At 41.9% G+C, this 20,625-nt stretch overlaps 1 protein-coding gene across 4 annotated transcripts in view; it reads left to right on the top strand.

Moving 5' to 3' along the window:
* The window catches only part of pcca (propionyl-CoA carboxylase subunit alpha), a 632,301-nt gene that overhangs the window by 266,368 nt on the left and 345,308 nt on the right, over nt 1-20,625 (top strand). For all 4 annotated transcript variants that reach the window (XM_069890498.1, XM_069890496.1, XM_069890499.1 and 1 more), the window contains 2 exons: nt 9,325-9,456; nt 20,526-20,562. In XM_069890498.1, coding sequence (XP_069746599.1) covers nt 9,325-9,456; nt 20,526-20,562 — 169 coding nt within the window. The remainder of the gene's footprint in view (nt 1-9,324; nt 9,457-20,525; nt 20,563-20,625) is intronic.

The following is a 20,625-nucleotide window of genomic DNA, read 5'->3' as shown; positions in this document are numbered from 1 at the left end:
AGTGTGGTCTTGTGATAAAGTTAAGTGTTTTTGGTATAGGGTAAGATATTGCAGAATATTTTGAAAATAAAATTTTCTTTAGATCCCAATTTTTAAAAAAATGGAGATATTAGTGAATTGGGTTTGTTTTATAAATTGGATAAATTTCAAATGGCTTTTCTGAGATTAGCTTTAGCAGTGGCGAGGAAATGTATATATTTCATGGAAAGAGCAAATGGATTTTAATTTACAAAGATAGCATTTGGAATTAAAATCGTGTATTCCATTAGAGAAAATAACATAATTTAAGAGATAAATATTATGTATTTAAAAGGATTTGTAGCCCATATTTGGATTATTTTAATTTGAAAACTTAAGGATAGAGGTTTGAGTGCGGCCGAGTCTCCTTATCATATATTAAGTGAACTGTGTTTGGTATTCTCTTTTTTTTCATTTTTTTGTGGGTAGTTAGGGGGTTATGATGTAGGATAGAGGGAGGGTGTAGATTTTTAGGTTTTTTTTTCTATAAACCATGTTTACATTTTGATATTTCATTATTTGTAATCATGGTTGCTTTTCTTTTATAAATAAAATATTTAAAAAAAAGAATGCAGTCAAACAAGAAACTCTGCAGATGCTGGAGTTGAGTGCAATACACAAATGTGCTGGAGAAACTCTGCAGATGCTGGAGTTGAGTGCAATACACAAATGTGCTGGAGAAACTCTGCAGATGCTGGAGTTGAGTGCAATACACAAATGTGCTGGAGAAACTGCAGATGCTGGAGTTGAGTGCAATACACAAATGTGCTGGAGTAACTCAGCAGGTCCATAGGAAGTAAAGAGTAATCAATTATGGTTTTTAGTCTGCAATGTCAGGAAAATAGCGGAAAAAATTAACATAATTACTGCCCGTGTGGTCATTCACACTGGACACCTTTTAAGACTGTAAATACCTGAGTGCAACAGTCCCAGTGGTTGAATGTGCAGTAGAGAGTGGATGACCAACAACGGGTTTTTCCAGTATGATTTACACTGCAGGCTTCCACCAAAAAGTTGTAGGAGATCCTGCAGGATAAATCACGGTGCAGGAATTGACTCAAAATTCCTGCACATTCCTTTTTGGACTGCCCGTGGAGCGGCAAAATTCCTCGATGGTGCTGTTACATGTCTACATTCTAAAACCCACAAAATTTTCAGGCCAGGGACCTTCCTTCACCAGGTGTAAGAGAAAAAAAACAAGCAGGTGCCTGAATAAAAAGATGGTGGGGAAGGGGCAGGTGGGAGGAGGCAGGTGGGAGGAGGATGGGTATAAAAGGAAAAGGCTCCATTATTGTCACATAATACTACATATAGAATGTAACATACATGAAATAGAGGTGATAGGTAGATACAGGTGGGAGGGTAAAGCTGAAAAGGTGGAGAATGCGCAGCCTACATGGAACTCTTAGCCTTCTCAAAAATCCACAGTACTGAAATGGAAGGAAGTCCCCCTCCACCTGAGGGACAGCTAAATTTAATGGAGATTCCTGGATCTTGGAGAAAACAAATCATAAACACTTGCACGTGGATAGTTGCTCCTTCAGCAAGATCCTTTCACTGTTGATGGTCTTCCAAAGCAACCATCCCAGGGAACTGCCCAATGATCACAGTCCTCTGTTATCACACCTTTGAGGATGAGCCACACTCGTTAGCACTGCATGGTACCATAGAACACTACAGCACTGTAATGGGCCCTTCTGCCCAACTAGTCTGTGCTGAACTATTATTCCATTAGTCCCATTGACCTGCACCCAGACCATAGCACTCCATACCCCTCCCATCCGTGCATCGATTCAAATTTTTCTTAAATGTCCAAATCAAGCCTGTATTAACCACTTCAGCTGTCAGCTCATTCCATGTGCAAAGAAGTTCCCCTTAAACATCTTGCTTTTTATCCTTAACCCTTGTGTTCTTGTCTCACATAACCTCAGTGTAAAAACCTTGCATGCGTCTTATCTATATTCCTCATAATTTTGTATAACTCTATCAAATTTCTAATTCTCCAACATGCCAGGGAATGGTCAAAAACTAATTAATTTTTCCCTGTAACTCAGTTCCTCAAGTCCTGGCAACTTCCTTGTAAATCTCTGCAATCTTCTGAACTGAGAAGCAGGCAAGGATCAAGAGGGTAATGGTCACCAACCTAGTTACTGGCTAATGACTACATTTTAGAAGGAATCACAAGTTATGAGAGCAGAAGTAAGCCAATCGGCTCATCAGGTCTGCTCTACCATTTAATCATGAGCTGATCCTTATCACTCAGCCCCACTCCCAGGCCTTCTCCCTATACCCCTTGATGCCCTGACTTAAATGCTTCCAACAACTTGGCTTCTACTGCTGCCTGCTGAAATGTTTAAGGGGAGCTTCTTTGCACATGGAATGAGCTGACAGCTGAAGTGGTTAATACAGGCTTGATTTGGACATTTAAGAAAAATTTGATTAGATGCACAGATGGGAGGGGTATGGAGTGCTATGGTCTGGGTGCAGGTCAGTGGGACTAATGGAATAATAGTTCAGATTCATAACCCTCTGGCGAAAGAAATTTCTCCGATTTCTGTTTAAAATTGGCGCCCTTTTATCCTGAAATCGTGGCCTCTATTCCTAGACACCCCTACCATGGGAAACATCTCTGTCCAGGCCTTTCAGCATTCAAAATGTCTCTGTGACGTCCTCACTCATCCTTCTGTACCCCAGCAAGTACAGTCCAAGAGCCAACAAATGTTCCTCATATGCTAACCCTTTCATTCTTGAATAAAAGAAACGAGTCCTGTTCAAGCCAGAATTGTCACGGAGCATTTGGAGGATGTTGCTATTTCTTTTGTGTATACTTGGTGTTTGACTTATTGTGATCAGCACCTGTATCCATTTTCTATTGTCTAATTGCTTCTAGTGTGAGAGCGATTCATTGCATTACTTTTCCTTTGTGCTCACAATGATGTAGAGTTTAATGAGTGTTAACCTGAGCAATGTTACCAATTTTAAAGCCACCATTCTGCTTCAGAAATGCCAGGAATAAAATTTGTGGCTGAAAAGAGCTATCCCTGGTTTTTCTGGGTGCCAGTAGTGTTTTTCTGGGTGCGAGCATGCCCCAAGCAATATTACCACCGAGAGCAGAGGAGATTTTTGTATTTCCCACCAAGCCGCCAAACCCTTCCCCACTCCTGAAAAGAGGCCAGTACTCCGGGAAAGGATACTGAGCTCCCCATTGCATGCATGTTCAAACTCGCTTCGTGCAAGATGCTGATAACACTTGTGAAAGCCATCCTTCAACTCTTCTATTTTTAAAGGCTTTGATACTGATTTGAAATAGAATATTATAAAGGGCCATTGTGGGAGCTTGCAATGTGTAAATTGGGTGTTGGATTTACTACAATAGTGTACTTTCAGTTTGAATTGAATTTGAATTTGAATTTTTAACCCTTTTCACTGCTGACCCCTTGATGACAAATTGTGTACTCCTGATTTGCCCTCCTGAAGAACACAGTCAGCTCCTTAGTTTTACCAATGTGGAGTGCAAGGTTGTTGTTGTGACATCATTCAACCAGCTGATCTTTGTCCTGAACGCTTCCTCATTGCTGACTGTGATTCTGCCGACAACTGTCGTGTCATCTACAAATTTGTAGACGGCGTTTGAATTGTGCTTATCCACACAGTCATGGGTGTAGGTTCTCTTCTTTGCCACCAAGTTACTTTTCATATACCTGCAGAATCTCTGGGAATTTTTTATCCTGCTCACCAGCTCCATCTCATATCCTATTTTTTTCCCCTTCTTAAGTACACTCCGACACGTCCTGTACTCACCAATGGTTTAGTTTGATTGTACTGCTTGAATCTGACAGAAGCCTCCTTTTGCCCCCTCACCATCCAGAATTCTTCAAACTACCCAGCTTTGCCCTTCGACTCAACAGAAACACACTGCCACTGATTTTTTTTGTTGCTAACTCACCTTTAAAAATGTCCCACTTTCCAGCCGTCCATTTACCATTCAACTCCCATTCAGCTTCTGCATGTTCCTGCCTAATTGCTCCAAAATCAGACACCTAACCCCATTTAGGACTTGTGGACCTGTCCCATCTTTCTCCATAATTTTTAAAAAAATCTAGTGGAATATGGTCACTGGATCCAAAGTACTCCCCCACTTTCACTTCAGTCACTTGTCCCATCTCGTTCCCCAAGAGGAGGTCCAGTTTTGTGCATTCTCTCGTAGGGCCCTCAATATATTGATTGTGGAACCTCTCTTGGACACATTTTACAATTGCACCTTGTCCCAGCCCTTTGTACTATGGGTTCTATATTTGGAAAGTTTGTCTCCTGACCTATTATTTTTGCAGCTACCTGTAATTTCCCTGCACATCTGCTCTTCCCATTCCTATTGACTATTTCAGGGCCTTAATAATGGGAACTCTCATGCAGTCCCTTTTTGTTTGAGTGTTGAAATATCAGCCAGGACAGTGGCTTTTCTTCAGAATAAAGCATGAGATTATGTATATCCATCTTGTGTTGCAGTTTCTACCTATGTAGCTTCACCAGACAATCTCCTCCAAATATTATCTCTGAGCACTCTTGTTATGACCCCCCCCCCCTTCTTATTTTACCTGTTCCTCTATCATTGCTTTTTTAAAATTTAGACATGCATCACAATAACAGGCCATTTCAGCCCACAAGCCCATGTCACCCAATTTACACCCCCGGTACGTTTTGCACCAGAGCCCCCAGGGAAAGCCCATGCAGATATAGGAAGAACATATAAACCCTTTACAGACAGCACGTGATTAGAACCCAAGTCCCGATCGCTGACGCTGTGAAGATGTGGCACTAACCACTATGCCAACCGTTCCATCTTGTAACATCTGTATCTTGGAACTATAAGCTGCCAGTTTTGCCTTTCTCTCAGCCAACATTTCTGTTTTGGCTCTAATATCTCAATCTCCTGCCGCAATCTATGCCTTTCTTACTGTTTGTCTGTCTTACTGATATGCCTGTTAGAATAATCATCATCCCTAACCTGTTCACTGCTTTTGCTCTCTTTGAGTACAGTACTGGTTCCTAACTTTTCATCTGCCTTATCTCTGCTTCTCCACTAAGCTAAAATAGATTTAACAAGCAGAATGGATTCCTCCCTTGCTTTTGCCATTCTGTGATTCTGTATTTGGGTGATGCATCAAAGTGATCCTTGTTGATAAATATTCAACAGTGTCTGTGAGCTCTAGTCCAAACTCATCTGTTTCTTGTGACTGCGCTACACTTACAACATCTCAAGTATTTATTTTGGATCATCTTTAACTGTAATGATTTTCAAAGGAAACAAATTGAATTATTCTGGTGGTCAGAACATCAGAAGTTTCTTTTTATCATTCACTTACCTTAATATACTAGCTGCATTAAAGCCTGCTGCCTTCCAACCAGAATTGTTGGGTACAAATAATTAAAACTTCCTAACAACAAATGAGATGCTAGAAGAACCCAGTGGTCAGGCAGCATCTGTGGACAGAAAGGTTCAGTAAATCTTTTGAGTTGGAACGACTGACCATTTCTACCAATGGACGCTGCCTGATCTGCAACTCTTTCTTTTTGTCTAAAATTCCAGCATCTCTGTATTCTCTGTGTTTCTGTAAAATTTTAATGTCAGTGTCCTCTCACACACCTCTCAGTGTTGAATATCAAATAAATTGATATTTTGCTCATGCAAATTGCTGATAATGCTGTAACATATTGAGTGGTGTAATTGCTTGCTCATTGCTAGAAAGGGTGTGCTGGTCTGTATATAGCTTTTCCACCTCCCACTGTCCCCACTCCCACCACCCACCTTCTGTTCTGAATTGCTACAAATTACACATTTCAACTTGTTTTCTACTTCATCCTTGAGAATACAGCTACAGTTGGGCATTAGATTTTCCACTGTTACACCATCATGGCGTTGTAACAAGAATTGCATTCATGTAGTGCCATTTACCACCTCAGGCTTTTCAAAAATTAAGTACTTTGAAGTGTAATATCTCTTCCATTGTAGAGAAATGCACTCCCAATTTATGTATAAAATGCTCCCTTGAGAGGGAAGGTTGTAGTTAAGCTCATCTTTTACGATTTTGTTTGAGGACAGTGGCTTTTCTTCAGAATAAAGCATGAGATTATGTATATCCATCTTATGTTGGGGTATCAAACAAGCGTCTGTCGTACTGGTGGGCAAGAAGAGTGTGGTAATCTGGCGAAATTACTATTGACCAGTGCCACTCACATCAACAGTGATGAAGTGTTTTCAAAGGCTGGTGTTGAAACATATCAGCTCCTGTCTGAGTGATAATATGAATTCATTCCAATTTGCCAAATATTGCAACAGGTCTGTGGCAGATGCCATCTCACTGGCTGTACACAAAGCCCTAGACAGCAAAGCTGCACAACATCAGGATGCTCTTTATCGACCACAGTTCGGCGTTTAACACCATCATACTCTCAAAATTGATCAGAAAATTCTCAGACCTAGGACTCAACGCCCCTTATGTAATTGGATCATGGATTTCCGAACCTCCAGACCACAGTCAGTGAAGGTTGGTAAGAACATCTCCACAATCTCCATCAGTACTGGAGCACCACAGGGCTGTGTTCTTAGCCCCCAGCTTTACTCTCTTTACTCCTATGACTGTGTGGTTTGATATGGCAGCAAAATCATCTACAAGTTCATAGGTGCTACTGCAGTAATGAGTTGTATAAAAAGTGATGATTGGTCAGCATACAGAAGGGAGACTGAAAACTTGGCTGAATGGTGCACCAGCAACAAACCCATACTCAATGTCACCAAAACCAAGGATCTGATTTTTGACTTCAGGAAGGGAAAATGAGGTGTGTGATCCAGTGATCACTGGGGATCAGAGATGGAGAGGATGAGCAAATTTAAGTTCTTGGGAGTCACTATCTCAGAGGATCTTTTCTGGACCTAACACTCAAAAGGCATCATGAAGAAAGCATTTCAGCGCCTCTCTGGTATGTATTGATGCTGGAGCTCACTGGAGCACCGCTCCAGCACCTCACTGGGCTGCTCTGGCATCTCATTGGGTACTTTTGGGCCACTCTGGCACCTCAAATCAGTGGCATCTTGCGGTGGGCCCCCCTCCCCCAATGCTGAGTGCTATTCTCTATTCTGGACATACCTATTTCTTCCATGACCGGTCATCCTACTTTGTAGTCCTACAGTTCGCTGTTAATTATACAGTACCAAATACAACATGGTGGCCACCAAAGCTAGGTCTCACGCGATCTCCTTGTCGTCATTTTGATGAGCTCCGGGTTCTAAAAAATTAGCACTGCACCCCTTTCTCAGGAGTTTGCAGAGATTTGGCATGAAATCAGAAATCCTGGCAAATTTCTACAAAAGTGTAGTGTAAAGTGTACTGACTGGCTGCATCATGGTCTGGTATGGGGATTCCAATGCCCCTGAGTGAAAAGCCCTGCAAAAGGTAGTGGACATCGCCCAGGACATCATAGATAAACCACCCCCACCATCAAGAACATCTACAGTGAACACTGCTGATGGTGTGCAGCAGCAAAGATCAAGGATCCTCACCACCCAGCACATGCTCTGTTCTCGCTACTAACATCAGGAAAGAGATAGAGGTGCCACAAGACCACCAGGTTCAGGAACAGTTGCTACTCCTCAACAACAAACTCAATCAGAGACTCATTTAAGGACTCTTACTTTTATATGTTATTTTCTTTACCTCTATTGCACATTCAGTTTGTTTACATTTCTTTACTTGTTTACATGTGTACTTTGAGTCCTTTTTTTGCCAATAAGTGGTAAAGCTGCCTCACCTGCAGGATAAAAAAATCTCACAGAAATGGCAGTACCTACAGTAATTTACCAGGCTATTATGCACTGGGGGTGTAATCTAGATAGTGTGTATATTTCTTTGGCCCACAACCTACTGACTTGGAATGCTATGTTTTGAACAAAAGGCGGCTTTGTTTCCTTCGTATACAGCACTGTGCCCAAAATTTTATATTGAGACTAGTTGTTGTGCAGAGGGATTTGGGAGTGCTTGGCCATGAATTGCAGAAGGTCTGTTTGTTGGTGCAACAGGTAATCAAGAAGGCAAATGGGATGTTGACCCTTCATTGCTGGAGGGACTGAATTTCAGGGAGGTTATGCTGCAACACCACAGGGTACTGGTGAGCTTGCACCTGAAATTCTGATCATCTTACTTGAGAAAGAATATACTCTGTACTGGATTTGGAGGTGGTGCAGATGACCTTGATTCTGGAGATGAGGGAGGGTTAGGCTGTAAGGAGAGATTGAGTCACCTGTGACCATGCTCAATGGAACTTATAAAAATGAGAGGGAATCTTGCATAAAATTATGAAATGAATAGATAAGATTGAGGCATAAAAGTTGTTTACACTGGCAGTTAAGATGAGGGGACATGGCAAGATTTGAGGGAGTAGATTTTGGATGGAGATGAAGAGGAAGAGTGTAGTGAATCCTTGTAATTCATTGATAGAGCCGACCTCATTACATACATTTAAGATGCAGTGAGATAGTTCATTTGCATAGTGGTTAAGGGGAAAAGGTAAGTAGGGCTGAATTCATGGCCAGATCAGTATAATCTTATTGAATGGTAGAGCAGGCTCAATAGACCAGATAGCCAACCCCTGATCTTATTTTTTTAATGTTGCTTGCACCTTTCGGAAATGCACCTTTTCTTTAGGAATTTAAGAATTGCTGGAGGCACTCAGTGGGTCAGACAGCATCCATGGAAGAAATGGTCCTTTATTGAGACATTTTTCTATTTCTAGCATCTACAAGATTTGTGTTTCTCAGGCATTTCTTTAACTGGTTTTACAACAGCATTTAGGTTTTGACCTCGCTGTGCTTGTGTAGTCTTATGTTACTGTTATTGGAGTAAGGGCAATTCCTGTCAAAACCATGTGAATTCTTCGATTTTGAATTCCTGGTTGCTGCATGGCTAGTTTACTAACATTTAGAACATCTATCACCAGCCAATTTGATGCTAGCTCAACAGTTTTTGATAAAGACAGCTTACAAAATTTAGTCTGCATTCCTTCTGTAACAACGAGGCTCAATACTTGTATCAAAACTGAAAGACAAAGTGAATGTTGAGCACGTACTGCAACTTTTTCAAATTTATAGTTATCTCCGCAGAACAGATTAGTTTACATTTAATACTTCAGTTAACTACATCCTTTAATTGTGGTAATCTTTAGGATATTACATTTACAAACAAACTATTCCAAATCTAGCTGGAGGAACACCATGTTGTTAAAATAAATCTATGATCTTGATTATCTCTGCAGGCAGCTGAAGGTGTTACCTTCATTGGACCAGACACACATGCTATTCAAGCCATGGGTGACAAGATTGAAAGCAAGTTAATAGCCAAGAATGCGAAAGTTAACACCATCCCTGGTTATGATGGAGTGGTCAAGGTGAGCATTAGTCTAGCACTGATACAGATCTGTATCATTAAGTTATCTAATAAATAGAATTATGGAACACAGCTGGAGATCATTTAGCTTATTATGTCTTGTTGGTCCTTTGAACAAATTTTCTAGCTTTCCTGCTATTTTCCTGTAGGGTACAATTTTTCTTTTAATTCCAAGCGTGTTTCAAAGTTGCCATTGAATCTACTTTCCTGGTGCTTGTATGTAATGTGTTCAACAACTCAATGTGTAAAAAATATTTCTCTTCACCATTTCTCTGGCATCTTACTAATTAGCATAGATATTTTGTTTTGTTGATTAATGCTTTTGAAACTGAAACAGCCATCTACTTTTTAAAATTTTCTTCATAAATATGATTGCCTTATCACATGCCCTTAACTTTCCCTGATGGAACACTGCTCTAGCTTTGTTTCCTCCACCACTAACGAACTGTGGCTGCATGGTTTACCATCTTTTAATTGCACAGCCATTCTCAGTTAGGCTACACTGAGCCTCCCATACATATGACAAGGAAGAGAAAGGCGGCAAGTGGGTGGGAATGCATCCCTATCCATTTACACTGTGGGGTCACACTGGAATCTGAAGCTAAATACGCTCTGCTGGAAAATCTCAGCAGGTCAAGCAGCCTCAATAGGAGAAATAGAATGGGTGATGTTTTAAGCTGAAATCCTTTATACCAATTCAATAAAGCCTCAATAAAGGGTTTCTGCTCGAAATGTCGACCACTCTTTTTCTACCTCGGATGCTGCTTGACCTGCAGAGTTCTTCCAGGCAGATTATGTTCAGTTTTGCTCTAAATTGTATACCTTCATGACTTTCAAGTCTGTTGCGGGTCCTTCATCATCACTGGGTTTAGATGCTGCATCTCCCTCCTCACCAGCATTGTAGAGCACCACTGAAAGGTCTGCAGCTGTTTATAAAGTTGGCCCTCCTTGGCTTTCACAAAGGAACTTGGAGAGAGGCAACAAATATTTGCATATCCAGTGATACCTGCATCCTGAAAATTAAATGTTTAAAATAGTGTTTCCAATCTCACATCACAACTGAGTCCTGGGGTCTCTCTGGGAATGTTCTTTTGCTTCCCATTTAAGTTTGATGGGTTCAAAGAGAATCAAGGCTGGAGACGTATTATCAACAAATATTGGTCTTTATTTGCGCACATACTCACAGACTAACCCGGAATAATATACAAATAACTACACATCAGGTGCAAACAAATCGTTGCTAAACATTCTCAACTCTTGATTGGGAATGCAAGAGTTAAACACACAATCCCCATCCAGCTACAGGCACAGCACACTAATGAAAAGTAAATTAATTGCAACTAACAAGTATATTAAATAAACCTGGTTTCCAGTATCAACCAAAGCTCGAGATCTGGGACAGGCCCATTGCAGTCAACCTTCCGGTGCCCACCCGTGGCCAGCAGCCTGGACTTCAGTGATGGTCTCGAGGATGCAGCAAAAGAGGACGAACGGGCTTCACAGGTGGCTTTTCGATTAAAGACCCTGCTTGGACCAATTGTGCGTCAGCTTCACAGGTGGACAAATTTAACCTATGATTGGCAATCGAGGTGACTTCCATCTAGGTTCCAGCCACAGAAGTCACATGACCCTCCACAATCCACATTCTGACCAGGTCCCAGACAAAGAGGTTGCATGACCCTCCACAATCCCCACTACATTTGTTTAACAACCATGCTAACACATTGTATTTCCTTTGGGGAATGAATATTGATATACTTTTTCTATCTAGAGTCACAAGTATAAATAGGTTAACGGAGATAACATTGATCCCAACATCAACATCTAGAGGGAGGTGGGGGTAGGGAAACCACTATTGACCAGAAAAAAAACAACTGAACCAGCTGTACAAGTGAGTGCAGCTTCACTAATGTTCAAGCAGCTTCACCATTTTGATGGACACTCACCCAACATCTGTGGAAGCAAAAGAATAATTGACATGGTTCAGTCCATTCTATGAGATGGACAAATGTAGTTTTGAATGCTAAGCTATAGTGTGGAAGGGGTGCAGAGGAGATTCATCAAGATGTTGGTTAACCAGAGGGCTTGAGGGATAGGCTAGGTTGGCAGAGAGCACAGGAGGCTGAGGAGTAACCTGATAGACGTTTATCAAATCCTGAAGACCATGGAAAAAGGGCAATATACAATTATGTTGGAGAAACTCAGCAAGTCATGCAGCATCCATAGGAAGTAAAGGGTAACCAAAAATTAGTGCCTTAACCCTTGGTCTGTGCTGAACATGATGTCCAAACCAAATTGAAACTCTGCTATTTGCACCTGATAGATATCCCTCCACCTCCTTCATATTTCATGCATCTATCTAGAAGCCTCTATTATTGTATTTGCTTCGACCACTACACCTGGCAGCCCATACCAGGCACCCACTTCTCTATGTATTTAAAAAAAAAACCCTTAAACTTTGTCCCCCTCATCTTTGAAGTGCAACCTAACCAAAGTTTTATATCGCTGCAACACAGGTTCCTTACCTTTTTGCCTTGATTTTCAAATGAGCAACATCACTTTCAAATTCAATGCAAAGATTACCCTGTCTCAAATGATGCTTTAACAGTTAACCCTTTCCCATTGCACAAACAAAATCTAAAATTTCCTTTCCCCTCTTTGGTTCATTAACGTATTGATAGTGTTGTAGATATGTAGAGTTGTACAACCTCAAAGCAGGCCTTTTGGCTCACTGTGCTGATACTTAACTATCCATTTACAGTATCATATACTAATCTCATTTTATTCTCTTAATATTCCCATCAATTACCCCCAGATTCTATCACTCACCTTCACTCCTTGCAGTGGCCATTCAACTTCACAGGCCACACTTTTTTGGCACATAGGGGAAAACTGGGAGTTCCTGGAGGGTCACAGGGAGGACATGCAAGCTCCACATCGACAGTAGCCAAGGCCAGGATTGAATGCAGGCTGCTGGAGTTGCGAGGCAATGCTTTACCAACCGCACCACTGTGTTGTTCTGAAAAGGTATAGGGAGATAGAGCACAGAAACAGGCCCTTTGGCACACCATCCATCAAGCATCCACTTCTACACTAACCTGCCCTAACCCATTTTATTCTCCCCACATTCCTCTCGATCCTCCCCCCCTCCCCCATCCCCGAATTCTACCGTTGGTTCCTGTCAATTGTCTGCCTTTGAATGTTATTGGACATTGTGTTTATGTGATGCTCGACCCATTAGAAATTAAAAGCAAACGTGCATAAATTTTTTTAAAATTGTAAAATATTCTAAGAAGAGATTGGCCAACTAAAGCTTAGTGGTGGCATTGCCTTGCCTTGAGTCTCCTCTAATTATTACCTTTAATTTGATTTGTCCCATTGATATGTCAATTAAAGTCCCCCAAAACTGAATGAATGGTTTATTGTCATACACATGAGCACAAGGTACAGATGCAATGACTAGGGACTTTTAAGCTGCAGCACCTGGGTAGCCCTCCTGGGACCCAGGTGTGATTACTGGGGCAAAGGTGTTTCCAGCACAGCTGCAGGGGGATCCCACCCCCTCGATGACATGGTAAGTGATGCGTCACGCACTCAGGGGAACTATCAGTAAGTCTACCCCCACCCACCACCAGTCGTCAGTTGTCCCCCCGACCCCTCTCCTCTACCTCCCGCGGCAGCAACCCCTCTCTTCCCCCCCACCCGTAGCAGCGACCTCTCTCCTCTCCCCCCCCACCCCCATGGCAGTGACCTCACTCCCCCGATTGTGGTCATCCCTCTCTCCCCCTTGCGGCAGCAACCCCCCCCCCCAACCCCGGGCCCTGCAGCAGTGACCCTTCTCTTCCCCTCATCGTGGCAGGCATTTCACCCAGGGATTTCCTTGTGATGCCAGCGTGCAAATGCTGACGTCACATGAGTAACCGGGTTGGCCATCTTGCTGTTCAAGCTGTCAGAGGACACATCCTGGTTAAGTTTAAATGGGTTCCCTGACTACCTCTGAGGGTTTGGACCTCGCTGACTGGGTCGGACCCTTTCAGGCTGCCGCGTGAGTGGGGACTTAATCGGGCAAATTGCCCGGTTAACCCTATTTTACACAGCACGTTCCCATGTACATAAAACCCACAAACAGCAATTTAAGTTTAATTTAAATATAATTAACACTGAAGAGAGAAAAATAATAAATACAATAGAGGGAAATAACAAATTAGTGCTTATTTACAGTGGGTCGGCAGTGCAAATATGTGCTATGTCAGTAGTGTAGACACATCTTTGGTGGTGGTCTTGGGGCAGTGTTATAGATATGCCCTCTACTTTATACCATGCCCAATATGGCATTTAAATAATTTCAACCACTGTTTTTTGCTTTTGATGTTTTTTTTTATCTCAGTCCAAATTGATTCTGATTCTACTCAAATGATCTGCTGAGCCAAGATTATTTCTCACCATTGTCAATGGCCAAACCCCATTTCCTTTACCTTTTTGATGAATTGAATTCAGCTTCCAACTTTGCTAACCTGCAACCACACTGTTAATTTATTTCCATTTGTATTGTTAATTAATTTACCTCATTGTGAATGCTCTTGAGTGTTTTAACATTCTACATTGGCTGCTTGTGTGGTTTTTTTGGAAAATTTTATTTTTCATTTTTCAAAGCACAGTCATTTTTAACATATTCACACATTATTTTAGTGCAATTCGCTTCTGAGATTCAAATACAAATATCAATTTACTTGTAAATCCCCTCCCTCCTCCCCCCCCAAACATCAAAAGAAAGCAATACAGCTAAAGGGATGGACAATAGTAAAGGAAATAAAAATCTACTTCTTGTACATCTACTTCCACTCTTTGAGGTACTTCACTGCTGTTTGTTGTCTTTACATGTTTTTTAGATCTGGGAGCTGCTATTATAACTGGTCACCAAAGTACTCTAGATAAGGTTGCCATATTTTGGCAAAGGTGCCATATTTATTTCTTAAATTATACGTTCTCCATGGGCACACAGTTATGCATCTCCGTGGACCATCGAGTGATGAGCGGGGGGGGGGGGGGGAGTCGGAGTGCTGAACCTCCGAGCCGCACAGTACCGTTTACTTCTGGTGGCCACTGGTTTGCAATCGGGGGTGAGGTTGGCAAACAGTTGAAGGGGTCAACCTTGAGAGTTAAAAGATCACACGGCCCCTGCAGGGGACTATCTATGAACTGTTTATTGCAGATGGTGAGTGGGGGGGGGAGAGAGGCCATCGAATCACAGAGTAACCTTCTGATGTTGGCACTGGAAATCCAGCCTCAGTAGCAAGGGAGCACAGAGTTGTGGCATGACAAGTAGTCTGAAGTGTTTGTATGCTACACTTCCAACAGTCAGGGTCACTATGCAGGACACATGGATGGCTGCCGTGTATGATTTGGGCACAAGTGATATCCTGTGTTTGGCAGTCCGTACTTTAAGGGACAGTCGTTTAGTGGATTGAGGGTGAATAAGGCTTGCTGTACTCCCGCTGTTGAATCACAATACATTTTTTTTTGCCACTGACAGGGCAATATCTACATATTTAATTTGGAATTTTGTTAAATTTCAGCCACATCCATCAGGTTTCAAATAAATGTAACTCTGGGTTGTTTCTACTTGTTACTTCACTCACGTGGAATTCCTGCTTTATGCCTCTTCCCAAATCCCCTCCAAGATCCCCCTCACTATTAAGCTGGTTCCAGCAAAAATTCTTGTGCCAGGGTACAAACTGTTAATTTACGCAGGGTCTTCCTGCACCAGAAATTATTTTACTTCAGATGTATCGAGTTTATTTATTATCAAGTGCACTGGCAGTGCCACTGGAGGTGCTGTAATGGCAGCACTGACATTTCTGGAGACCTGTGGAGAGCAGAGACACAGCACTGCTCCAAGGGATTCAACCGCCCGGCCCTAATGCAGGCAGCTCTGTTCAGGCTCCAAATGGTCTCTGAAAGGAGGTGATGGTGTTTTATAATCCTGCAACTGCCGGATCTGAGCCCAAGATGGCAGTACGGTTACTCGGTAGCATCTATGGGGTGCTGCAGACTTTGGGCGAGCAGTGGACTGGTTCAAGGCGCCAGAAATGGGGAGAACACCCCACTGTTGAGAAGGAGAAGCAGAGGAGAGGCCCCTACAGGGGAAGTGAGCACAGCAGCGAACCATGGGGCTCAGCAGCTGAATGACCCTACAGGACGGAGACCACGGCAGTGAATCAGCTCATCTGCTGAAAGACCCACATGGGCTGTGGGCAACTTGGGGTCAGGGGGCCCTCATGGGCTAGGAGCTGCTCATGGGAACTAGATATTGGAGATGGGATTCTAGAGAGTTTTCAGGGCAAGAAAGGCTACTGAAGGGGCCTTGGGCACTGAAACTTCCTGATAGTGTCGGAGATTTAGATCTGGAGCTCGGGTTGCAGATGGATCGCACAAGAGTATATGCGGCTGTGTGGGTACAGAGACTAGATCTCTGGAATCAACCTTGTGAACATCCTCTGCACCACCTCCAAACCCAGTATCTATTTTCTCAAGTACTCCCAATGATCCCAAACATACTGCTAAAGCAACAAAGGAGTTTTTCAAAGCTTAAAAATTGGAAAATACTTGAATGGCCAATTCAGTCACCCGATCTAAATCCAAATGAACGTGCCTTCCATATGCTGAAGCGAAAACTTAAGGAGACATGCACTGAAACAAGCAGGAGCAGAAGATGGCTGCAGTAGAGGTCTGGCAGAGCATCACCAGAGGAAATATTCAGCACCTGGTGATGTCAATGAATCATAAACTCAAAGCAGTCATTGCATGCAAGGGACCTGCAACAAAGAACTTTTAAATGACAACTTAAATATACACACCATTGCTATGTCCCGAATATTCTTTGTCTTTGGCTTGGCTTCACGGACGAAGATTTATGGAGGAGTATGTCCACGTCTGCTGCAGGCTCGTTGATGACTGACAAGTCCAATGCGGGACAGGCAGGCACGGTTGCAGCGGTTGCAAGTGAAAATTGGTTGGTTGGGGTTGGGTGTTGGGTTTTTTCTCCTTTGTCTTTTGTCAGTGAAGTGGGCTCTGCGGTCTTCTTCAAAGGAGGTTGCTGCCTGCCGAACTGTGAGGCGCCAAGATGCACGGTTAGAGGCGATATCAGCACACTGGCGGTGGTCAATGTGGCAGGCACCGAGAGATTTCTTTAAGCAGTCCTTGTACCTCTTCTTTGGGTGCATCTCTGTCTCGGTGGCCAGTGGAGAGCTCGCCATAGAACACGATCTTGGGAAGGCGATGGTCCTCCATTCTGGAGACGTGACCCACCCAGCGCAGTTGGGTCTTCAGCAGCATGGATTCGATGCTTGCGGACTCTGCCAGCTCGAGTACTTCGATGTTGGTGATGAAGTCATTCCAATGAATGTTGAGGATGGAGCGGAGACGGCGCTGATGGAAGCGTTCTAGGACCCGTAGGTGATGCCGGTAGAGGACCCATGATTCGGAGCCGAACAGGAGCGTGGGTATGACAATGGCTCTGTCCACGCTGATCTTTGTGTGTTTCTTCAGGTGGTTGTTTTTCCAGACTCTTTTGTGTAGTCTTCCAAAGGCGCTATTTGCCTTGGCGAGTCTGTTGTCTATCTCTTTGTTGATCCTTGCATCAGATGAAATGGTGCAGCCGAGGTAGGTAAACTGGTTGACCGTTTTGAGTTCAGTGTGCCCGATGGAGATGTGGGGGGGCTGGTGGTCATGGTGGGGAGCTGGTTGATGGAGGACCTCAGTTTTCTTCAGGCTGACTTCCAGGCCAAACATTTTGGCAGTTTCTGCAAAACAGGACGTCATGCGCTGGAGAGCTGGCTCTGACTGGGCAACTAAAGCGGCATCGTCTGCAAAGAGTAGTTCACGGACAAGTCCCGAATATTATGGTGCTTTTAATTGTGTGGTCTGTATAAAAAATGCTGTCATTTTCTGCATAGTCAAACCAAAATGTATACAAATAACCTTGAATAAAAATTGGAATGTGCACATTAATCATGTGAATTATTTAATTACAAATTTAAAACTGTGGAGCAGAACAGCAAATAAAGGGAAAAAATGCCTTTTTCCCAAACATTATGGAGACACTGGAGCTGTTGGTTTTGATATTTTGATATTAGATGTGTGCATGTGGTTATTTTTTAATAATTTGCTGTTTAAAGCAGAGGTGATTAATGAGAGATTTAGGATGATGAAAGAGAAATTTAGGGAGATATCTAGAATAAGCATTTTTAGTTTTTAAAACAAAATGATACAACATGGAGCAATCCAGCTCAAGAAACCTGTTCCACCCTATTGCACCCAATTAATCTACCAACCCCATATATTTTGGAACATGGGAGAAAACCCACTCCGTCACAGGGAGAATGTGCAAAAGCCAGGCTTTGAAGGCTTACTGAGGGCAAGGAAGGCTCCCTCTGGGCCCTGAAGGCTTCCTCATCGTGTCCGACATTTGGATCTCGATTAAATTAAATTTAGACGACAGCACTGTTACAGGCCCTTTTGGCCCTCTCTTTTGCTTCTTTTTCTCTGACTGTTACGGGTGCCAGGTAATGCTAATGGTGAGTTGCTGTCTGCCTTATGGCAGCCAAAGGAAATTTAATGCAATATTACGTTTCTGTTTTATTACATGACAATAAATAATATCTGATCTTTACAGGCAGCAGTGGATTTGAAGCTGGGTTGCTAGCATTGTAGTGGCGGGAAACTTCGTCATCAGAAGTTATTAAAATTAGATAATTTGCAAAAAAAAAGCTAAGGGTTGAGAGAAAATGTTTTGACACATTGAGTTATTTAATTTGCAGTTTACCCCCTCGGTTGGACTGCAGAAACAAATTCAGTTGTAAATTTCAAAAGTTAAATGGTAATTTATGAATGAAACAATGGTGCAGGACCTTGAACAAGTGGGAGTGTCCACTTGGGCAATCCTGTGAGATGCATGGACATGATGGGTTGAGTGGCCTTTTGCGCTGTACATTTCTGCAGTAGAGTGTACATATGACCTGTTACCATGTTGGACTGTTGCTGAAAAGGAAGCTTAATCCTTTAACTATGCAAACACTTCTAAATGAAATTTCTTCTTGGAAGTTTAACACATCGTTTTTTTTTTGCCTTTTTGGAGCTCAGATTCTGCAGCAAAACAAGTAAAACATTACTTATTTCACCAGAATGTCAGTGAAAAGTTGCAAATTAAAACTGTAAAGACAATTCAAAGTGTCTCCACTTAACTATAAATGGTGGAACAACATCAGGCTTTACTCTTCACGCATTGAGTTCAAGAGGCTCTAATTGTCTGCATTTGACTGGTTTAACACTTCCTGACAGAGTGGCTATTAAGGCAAAGTATTCTCGCATAACTGTCATCAAGTTGAACAAAGGTACTTGAAACTCAATGTGTGGAAACCACAAACATGCCTAAATTACTCCTTTGATTTCTTTTTTTTTTGGTTCTTTCTGCTAAAATGATGGACGGTATTTCCTTTTGAGGAGGCAAAAGTGGCTGGTGAGTTTAGTGAGCCCAGGACTTATTAAAACAAAATTTGTTTTACCCTGAAGATAATCATTCTTTGTAAAAAATACCATTTAACAATCCTGGCTATTGTAAAAACATCAGATCTTAAACAGATACTCCTTTTAGATTTGCTTTGAGCTTAACAAACACTGATATGTGGAGCAGACAAACTAATGAAAGGAAATTAAATTTTCTGCCAACTTTTCCACCCCCCACCATGCTTCCTTGATGCTGCTTCACGATATGCAATATATGATTTTTATAAATGATTTTCATTTTTGTTTCAATCATAATAAAGCTACAATCTCTTCTGCTGTACAGATAATTTTGTAAATTAATAATCATCAGCTGTTGTCTAGTTATTGAAGGATAGTGTGCACCCAGCTTTAACAACTATCGAGTTTCATTTTAATGTTTCATAAGTAAATCCCTGTAGCTTGAGCCACATACAGCAGTTGGTGGTTCCCAGACAGTACTCTTCCAAGATTCTTTCCAACTTTTTGCTGTTAAAGATTTTTTCACCCTAATAAAAACAAGCCCAAGAAGATATAATTTCCTTCAAAAATGTACAAAACCCAGTGAATTGAGACAGGAATACTGTCTGGGATAATAACGTTTTCAGTTTTTTTTTAAACCTAATACTGATGTAACAGAAGAATCCAGTTGTGCCCCTCTTTGTCCCTTTGCAGAGCAAAGAATTAAGAAATAAAGATGGTTTTGCTGGTTTTTGAATTATTATCTAAAGTATTCATCTTTTATGTTGATTGTTCTTTGAACAAAATGGAACAAGGTACATGTTTGTGTGTGTGTGTGTGTGTGTGTGTGTGTGTGTCTGTGTGTGTGTGTGTGTGTCTGTGTGTGTGTGTGTGTGTGTGTGTGTGTGTGTGTGTGTGTGTGTTTGTGTGAGAGAGGGGGATGTTGGAATGGGGTTGGAAGAGAGGGAAGAAGACTTGTGAAAATGACTGTTAATGCCTTTAAGAATAATTTCTCCTCTTTAATGACCGAGAATATATGTGACTCTATAAACACTTGAATGAGTTATAATGGTAGGTAGTTCCCTCCCCCTACTGTCAGTTAAAGGGACTACACAGTATCAGGAGAGATTCAGTTTATTTAAAAAAAAGAATTGTAGGCAGATAGTGGAAAGACTGAAACACATTTTAAAATGGATATTAAAAACTGCATTTTTTAAGCAACCTGGAACATAGCTAAAGTTTCTGAGTTGTGCATATTTGAATTGAAAACAGTAATCTGGTACTGGTAATTAAGTTTATACAAAGTGGAATAAACATAACAAATAGGACATAAGAAATCTTTCACCCCTCAAAAAAAATCTGGAAGAACAACAGGAGAAAGGTGATGTTTCCAATTAAGGAATTAGATCAGCCATGATCTAAAATGGCGGTGCTGGCCCGACGGGCCAAAAATGCAAAGGGGTGATATGAACTTAACATAAGATGTGCCAGTACTGGGACAGGGGTGCTTTGGAAGGCAAGAACTGAGGAGGCCACGATTAATGTTGGTCATGTTTTCTTCTCTTACAGGATGCTGATGAAGCTGTCAGAATTGCCAGGGAAATAGGTAAAATGTTAATTTGTACCAGCATACCACTATTTTATTGATAGCTGTATGCAAGTGATTACA

The sequence above is a fragment of the Narcine bancroftii genome, chromosome 7 (assembly GCF_036971445.1).
Source record: "Narcine bancroftii isolate sNarBan1 chromosome 7, sNarBan1.hap1, whole genome shotgun sequence".
In the NCBI taxonomy this organism is placed as follows: domain Eukaryota; kingdom Metazoa; phylum Chordata; class Chondrichthyes; order Torpediniformes; family Narcinidae; genus Narcine; species Narcine bancroftii.
This window is presented reverse-complemented; position numbering and strand designations above follow the sequence as displayed.